We start from the raw sequence: 8,348 nt of genomic DNA on the forward strand, positions 1-8,348 counted from the left end.
CGTCTGTATTATGGTGATGGAAATTAGCCACAGGGGAATTGGAAATCTAAAATGTGAATTTGTAAATAATATGTATCATTTACACAAGCTGTTTTTCTTTCATTTATCTTTGATCTCAAAAAAGGAAAACTCGATCGAGTCAGATATCGTCTATTCGTGTCTTATTTGTACGGGAAGTGAGAAACATCAAATCCCCGTAATTTAACTTGCAGGATGAAACTGGTCTGACAGTGTTTCTTAGAATGATCATGGAGGCATTTACAAGATGAATATCATTTCTAGTGTTGTAAGTAAGGTGTTTCAGTTTTACGGACCATCTAATAAAAATAATGTGGAAAGGACAACAAAAATGGAGGAGAAAGCTCTAGAAGTTTATGGTAAGAGGAATTGTCTCGTTAGCGGGTTAGCTAACATCCAAGCTCTCTTCGCAGCTATCAGTTAGTTGGCTACAAGCTAGCTGTCTTACCAGCTAAATTAACCTAGCTGCTATAACGTTGACATCTAACCTAATCTTGGTGTTGCAGTTTGTTATGTATGCATCTTTTGATCTGGAAGCCGTTAAGAATGTGTCTTCACAACTTTTTAGTTTACCGTGTAGCAGTAGCTTACAATGCAAGAGCGAACTAGCTAGCTAACTAGTTATCTAGCGATAGTTTCAGGAGTTTGTTTTTTTTAATATAAACTGTGCCGTCGTACTGCAATGTGGATTACAACGATAGAGTTTTCATTAGCTGTGCGTTCTGTTTTCCCCCCTAGATGTAATTCGCACAATTCGGGATCCAGAGAAACCTAATACCCTTGAAGAATTGGACGTTGTCACAGAAAAGTGTGTCGAAGTTCAAGAACTCGGGGATGACGAGTACCTTATCATTATAAAGTTCTCCCCTACAGTCCCCCACTGTTCTCTGGCTACTTTGATAGGTGTGTGCTAAAGATAGGGGACACTTATTTGACTACACCCGTACAAGCACTACTCAATACTCAGACGTCTGCTAGAAAACAACCTATTTCATACAACTTACAGCCTTACTTATTTCCACTGTAATATGACACCCCGACATTTTAAGTCTATAGTGGGACAAAAAGTAGCAAAGTTTAAGCTTTAGACTATTGTTAAAACAACTATTTTTCTCGACTTCAAGAATCCCTGTTAATAGCGTGCCTTTGATGGATTAATTAAATCCAATTCTATGTGACTGCCTTCAAAGAGCTTTGATTGTGTGCCTAGTAATAATACTCCATAGGTAATGAACTTTGTGGGAAGTTTTTATCTTAAAATACATAACTATGACTTTTTTTTTTGTAAGTGTCTTGAAATCTGGTATTAAGACAAAATGAGTACCTAGATTTGCAAGGTGTTGCTTGGACATCTCTATGAGTACAAATCTATTGTTTAATACAATAGAGTTTTTAAAAATGATTAGGGTAGGATCAAGAGTGCTAAAACAGGCAAGATATAAATTCTTTAGTGAACAGTCATTTTAACAGTTTCCTTCATATATGATTTTTTTTTTTTTATTCAGAAATCTTAGATCATATAATGTGTAGTGCAGGTTTACATATCTATGTATACATTGGTTTGACCTCCTTAGCTAATGAAGGACCTTTTGTTCAAAATATCATTTTCTATACATGTATCAAAATTTTGTGTGATTGTTTAGTTGTTTAGGTTCCTTACACTTATGTGTTGCAGGCCTCTGCTTACAAGTGAAACTACAACGATGCCTCCCATTTAAGCACAAGGTAAGGACTGGTTCAAAGGATTAGATGAGAATTCATTACAGCTTTTCCCAGTATAATGTATAATGGGAAACATTGTGATGGCCCACTTTTTATTTTTCTGTGAGTTTTTAAAAATAAAATTAGAGGATAAAAATGATGATAAATGAAAAGATGCAGATAGTTTGATTGCTGAACATGTATTTTACTCTACGGTTGTTGCTTCATCCCAGGTTCTGCACCTTCTAATTGCTTTTTTCATGATCTGTTCTCAGCTGGAAATTTACATTGCTGAGGGAACACATTCAACCGAGGAAGACAGTAAGTTTGAATCATTTGTCAGTTAGTACCAAGATTATAGCTCTTTCATAACTAAAATTCTGATATGTCTTAGAAATAGAATATTTTTGTATGTGATTTGACTGGTCTTCTGATTTCCCTTTTATTCTGATGTGTATAGCATTTTAAGATTATATCTGCTCAAAATGGTGCCTGTAGTTTAGATATATGTAGTTAATTGACGTATTCTGTCTTGGCTTATAGTTAACAAACAAATCAATGATAAGGAGCGTGTAGCAGCAGCGATGGAGAATCCTAACCTGCGGGAAATAGTGGAGCAGTGTGTTACTGAGCCTGATGATTGAATCTTTCCTTCCCTCAGACACTTGCACTCATATATAGGCATGGCCTTGTCTGATGCCTAAGAGTGATGAAATCTTTACTTATTATAAGCCAGTGTTTTTGTTTGTTTGTATTAACATTCTATGCTGGTTCATTTATGAGGATGAATTTACTCAAACAATGGGCCAGAGTTTTAGAATCTTTGTCATGTTTGTATAAATTATCCTGTCCTGTTCAGTTAGCCATTCAGGTAAACATCTCAACCACTCAGTTGCCTCAGTGAATCATGCTCTCATCCTTGCCTCAGTGAATCATGCTCTTACCAGGATTTGAATTGTCAAGCTGAAAATGTGTATAGCTTTCTATACTCTATGTGGACATTAGAATGGAAATGTCCTGACATTCCCTTTCTAGGACAACTGTCCCAATTTGATTGTACCCTTCTTCACATTTAGCATTTAGTATGCAACCACTTTCTTAATGAAACCTGTTCAGTTTTATATGGTGTAAATATATTTGACATATTGAAAGATAAGATGTACAGAATAAACTTTCACTAAAAAGACTTAAAAGCCTTTCTTGATCTTTTGGAGATCTTCAGTGTGCGATTCTCTGCTGAAAACCTTACACTGAGTTTATGCATTGGGGCATGAGTGGAAAGCCCCTTAGATAGCATTTTTAAATGTAATGACATGAGATGGATGACATTATCACATTAGATTTTGTATAAACCCAGTAATGCAATAAGGGGTAGTACCACATGGGGGCATTCTAAATCCCATCATTTAACCACTTGTCCAGTATCAAGTGCCAGATCAATTTGGAGTCAGATTATTGAGCATACATTTCTCTTTTTCATCAATTGATGGAATAACCTGGTCATTCAGTATCTTCAGGTAGTCAGCTGACCTCATTCTTTGGGCACATAACATTGCTGAACCGAGACCTGACAAACTGCAGCAACCCCAGATCATAGCACTGCCCCCACAGGCTTGTATGGTAGGCACTAGGCATGATGGGTGCATCACTTCAGCTGCCTCTTTTCTTACCCTGATGCACCCATCACTCTTGAACAGGGTAAACCTGGACTCATCAGACCACATGGATCTTCTTCCATTGCTCCAGAGTCCAATCTTTATGCGCCCTAGCAAATTGAAACCGTTTTTGCCGGTTAGCCTCTCTAACGATTGGTTTTTATAAGGCTACACAGCTGTTTGGTCCCACTCCCTTCAGTTCCCTTTGTATTGTGTGTGGAAATGCTCTTACTTTCACTATTAAACATATCCATGAGTTCTACCGTTTGTTTTTCTACTATTTGATTTCACCACACGTTTTAAGTGATCGGCGATCACGATCATTCAAGATTTTTTTCTGACCACATTCCTTCCTCAAAGCTGATGTTTCCCCACTGATCTTCCACTTTTTAATATTGCGTCGGACAGTTCTTAACCCGATTTTAGTAGTTTCAGCAATCTCCTTAGATGCTTTCTCTGCTTGATGCATGCCAATAATTTGACCCTTCTGAAACAGATTAATATTTTTTCCACGACCACAGGATGTGTCTTTCGACATGGTTGTTAACAAATAAGAAGCTACTCAGAGCATCAGTTAGGGTTAAATAATTTGTTGCCATCTGAAATATAATCACCCATGCAGTAATTATCCAATGGGAGGCTTTTACCTATTTGCTTAGTTAAATCCAGGTGGTGACCTTTTTTTAGCCTGGCAGTGTATGTTAGGAAACTTTGGAAAGCAGACATTATATCCTAAAAATTATTCAAATGGAAGAGAAAGTGATTCATCTGTTTATTTTTAATATAAATAACAATTTGCAAAACAGACATAGTGGGCTATTATTGTAAGCAAATGTCCTATGCAAGATTGTTTCTGTAGATGTGTTACACCAGCTAGATAATGATGATTTTCTTTCTTTCAAAATGTAGTGGATTAGAAGTTAATTTTGCTACAAAGTAGATTATGTTACCTGAGCTTGGTTTCACCACTGCAGGTAGCCTTGCACATTTAGAATAATTCAGCCATGTGTAAACAATATATTCCCTCGTAGGATTTACTTCATCCAATGACACATTATATGCCTAGTATTCTGATTTATAGATACTCTAGTGTAAAGACAAGGTACACTTCTGTTTAGACATATGCATTGGTAAGACTTTTTGCTAGTAGTATAGTGTCAACACAGCAAACTAATGCCAAGGACCATGTGAATCTCAGAACAGAACTAGTTCCTTTTCTTTGCAGATTAGGCCAATTGAAATATTTGTCATTCTAAAGAGAATCTTATTTAAAGCCATACTTCAAAAATTATACTACAATGCTCTGCATTTTGTTCATGTTGTATGGTGGGATAATTATTGCACACTTCTTCTGGCATTCAGTTGGTTTCCATACAACAAAGCAATCATTAAATGGCAATTTATAGCTGGACACAAAGGTAGTTCAGAGGTATAACAGTATGAATGCTTCTCTGTTTCAATCTGCTCACCCACCTCATTATTTGCTGTCATGTTGGGTCAGTTAAATTAACCCACTGAAAGGTGATGAAAATTAACAATTACAGATATGACTGGTGACTGGGAGTAATGCAAGAATACATGCACAGATTCAGTGTACCTTATCTTACCTCTGAATACACAACAATGGAGATGCAGAGTCATCTTTAGATATTTCAGATCTTAAATTGTCCACTTGTGACTAGCAGTCTTTTGGCTGTTAGTTATATGTTGGAAGTGTGGTATTTGGAGTATTTGTGTGGATGATAAATTGTCTCCCAGACAGCTGGGCTGCAGCTGTAAGAAAAATGAAGTGGGGACTTGGACAGATAAAAAAATAACTTTTCATCCACATTTATTTAGCAGACATATGGAGTGGGTAAATTAAGTTTAATTGCTTTATATACCACTGTATTTGCATGGGCAAGACTTTTAAATCTTAATTAAATTCTTATATTAATAAAACCCTGAGCAACATCTTGTCATTTGTTTCATTAATTGACCCCAAAGCAATTACTGTTATTATCTGATGACCGTCACCTCATGTTTCACAGTTCAGAACACTGCAGAAATAACAATTTAAAGAGGAGCTTAGGACAAACTCAGTAAACATGAAATTACTTTGGAGTATACAGATCAATGGGTTAGAGACTCCAAGTAAAGCCAAAACAATACCACATAATGAGGTGCAACTCAGGGGAAACCTAACTGCAAAATCCTTTGAGGTCACTTTCAAAGGCAATATTGTTTAAGGGGCCTATTATATTGTGCAGTCTTCTAATGACATGAACAAAATGATTTACAGTGCTTCAAGATTTGTTGGGAGCTATGCTTTTAAACGTCACACCACTGTCTAAAAATGTATGATCAGTCATTCAAAGGGATGAAAATGCAGTGTGAAAAATGTCCCTTACATGCTCCATGTCATGTCAGCAGTAGTAGAGAGGGTAAAGACTCCCCATAGGTTCCACCTTAGCTAAGGGTCAGTGAAACAAGAAGGTTTTTCTTACCTCAGGTGATGTGCTGTAGAAGGCCAGTTATTCCTGTTGTTCAACTCAGCACCTTAAGATCACAGAATATAACAGTATGTCACTCCATCTGCCTTTCTCATTCCCATAAACAGGACAGACTTAAAACCAAGCAGTGAATTCCATTCTTCTGCAACTGATACATCAGTTTCTCCACAGACAGTAAAAACAGCAATTGGTAAAACAGCAATATCTTTAGTGATATAATTAATTTTCTCACAGGTTTCATTTTTATATAGCCAATATTCATACTTATTCATGAAATGGTTCAGATTGGAAAAATGTTTTTATGTATTATTTCTGCTTATCAACATTGACAGAAATGAAGAGAAGGTACTATACAGCAGATATGTACTCCTATAATATTAATTATTGTTATTGTGGTACACTACCAAGTATTGTTTTTACTTCAACATTTATCAAAAACCAACAGAAAATGTGGTGCCGTTGGCATTTAAATTAGTTAAGAATACATTATTTATAACTTAAATACGATTTAAGATGTTTGAGAAATCCTTTGAAACTGAAATGCTGTATATTTGAAATATAATTTCCATATGTTACAATGACAAGGGTGATTAATGAAGCAGTTTGAAGCCAAATTGTTCTCCTGAGTGCTGAATAAATATCTCAGTTCTCCAGATGTTGGCAGTGGGATTAGAGGATGGGATTTTCTGTTTTTTGCATCATTGTGTTTGAAAAAATTGTCTGTAAAATTCACAGAGTAACATTATTTAATTTATATGCAGTTTAGCTTATATTCATTTTACAGTTGCTGTTGCTCTTGTAGTTTCTGCTTTCATTGTAAAAATGTTAAATATTCACTCCCCACCAACTTTATTAGAAACATTCTATAGGCCACCTGTTGTCATGCACAATTTGTATTAGCCATCCTGCAACTCTTCCTCAAATGATCAGTTTCTGGCAGCAGGACTGGTATTGGTGGGATACTGTTGCGTGTTAGATCACTCCTTCAGCACTGCTGTGACTGACACACTCATGCCAATACAACATGCACTACAATGAAACTAGCATGCTGCTATCATGTTAGTGTTACTGCTGTGTTGAGAATGATCCACCACTCAAACCTCTCATCATTGCTGAGCTTTTGGTCAGAAACTGACTCAGGGTAAACATGGGTGACAACATGTATTGTGCAACAGAGTTCATCCTACATCACCATTTAAACAACATTTTCTCAAAAACAAATTTATATTAAAGACTTGTAGTAATGCAATTTTGAGACATGCCAAAAAAAAAAAAAAAAAAAGATCCACTGTGACCCATGTCCCTACAGAGACAGGTAAGCTGACACTTTAAAGAGTTCATTTTAACCAAGTTCCCCTGCCTTTTCACTGTGTTGAATTTGCTAGATGAATAGGTAAGCAGAAAATTCAATAATACATTGTCACAGAACATCTGAACAGTCTGCATTTTACTCTCTCTGAAGCTCTGAGTCTTTTCAAATGTACTTTTTAGTTGCTGTGCTTTATTTCACATTGAATAAAGAATGCCAGAAGGAAAGAGTTAACATTCTGAGAGTCAGTGAAGAAAAGCCTGTTGACAGTAATGCCAACTATTGCTATCATCAGAGTGAACATTCATATCAATAAAACTGTGTATGTGTAGGGGAGAGTAGTAAGTAGAAAAGATGAACAGAAATGTAAACAGAATGATGTCTGAATGGTCATATATAACGTCATCTGATAAATCTCATTATTATTATATTCTGGGCTGTCGTCACCCTCTATTAGCAAGCATCCAGGAAATGCTGAAACTAATGTCACTTGCATCCAGCAATAGCATGCATGTATACTTTTCTCTTGGAAGTCTTTCTTCCATATTTGCAACCATTCAGAGCCCACAGTAGCTGGTAATATATTGCAGATATGACCTGCCAGATCATGGAATGTACTTGTACTTCCACAACTTTGTCATGGTTATGGGAGCATTTAAAATGCCTATTAGGGATGCAAAAATCCCCCCCCAAAACAAACAAAAAAATCCCCCAAAAGCCATACAAACAAACAAAAAAAAAAGTAATTACTATTGATACATGTATGCTGGATTCTGATGAAGTGGGTGATGAACAAAGCAGCATTTGCAGAAGTTTGGGAATGTTTTTCAGCTAAGGTTTACATGTAGCTGGCTTTTATCTTATGATGCAAGGTAAGATGCTCTTCTCAGTCACCACCATCTCATCCTTAACAGAATTCCCAGGAGAAAGATGGAAATGTTATACTTATGTATATTTAGGATGGTAGAAACTGGCGAGAGAATATCCTTTTGCAGTAGTTACTAACCTCTCTTTTCATAATCCTGTATCACAATGCTTTTAAGGCTACATACCCCCTTGGGATTGGCAAAAAGAAGCAAAAGCGCCTGCGTATATACATGGAATTGGCCAAAAAATACTGGCACATAATAGGTCCTTACAGACCCCATGCAGCTAGTACATTGTAATACAATG

At 36.3% G+C, this 8,348-nt stretch overlaps 1 protein-coding gene across 1 annotated transcript; it reads left to right on the forward strand.

Annotated features, from left to right (window-relative positions):
- The first annotated feature begins 42 nt into the window (after positions 1-42).
- On the forward strand, positions 43-2,668 carry ciao2a (cytosolic iron-sulfur assembly component 2A). Its single transcript, XM_027020096.2, has 5 exons — positions 43-377; positions 757-921; positions 1,694-1,743; positions 1,995-2,040; positions 2,263-2,668. Exons 1-5 carry the CDS (start codon positions 266-268, stop codon positions 2,361-2,363), a joined length of 474 nt encoding a protein of 157 aa, XP_026875897.1. The 5' UTR covers positions 43-265; the 3' UTR covers positions 2,364-2,668.
- Positions 2,669-8,348: the final 5,680 nt, after the last annotated feature.

This window comes from Electrophorus electricus, chromosome 2 (genome assembly GCF_013358815.1).
Source record: "Electrophorus electricus isolate fEleEle1 chromosome 2, fEleEle1.pri, whole genome shotgun sequence".
Taxonomy (NCBI): domain Eukaryota; kingdom Metazoa; phylum Chordata; class Actinopteri; order Gymnotiformes; family Gymnotidae; genus Electrophorus; species Electrophorus electricus.

Coding starts and splice junctions, on each gene's coding strand:
- ciao2a (XM_027020096.2), top strand. CDS start 266: ATGAATATCATTTCTAGTGTTGTAAGTAAGGTGTTTCAGTTTTACGGA. Junction 378..756: donor GAAAGCTCTAGAAGTTTATG/GTAAGAGGAATT, acceptor TTTCCCCCCTAG/ATGTAATTCGCACAATTCGG. Junction 2,041..2,262: donor ACATTCAACCGAGGAAGACA/GTAAGTTTGAAT, acceptor CTTGGCTTATAG/TTAACAAACAAATCAATGAT.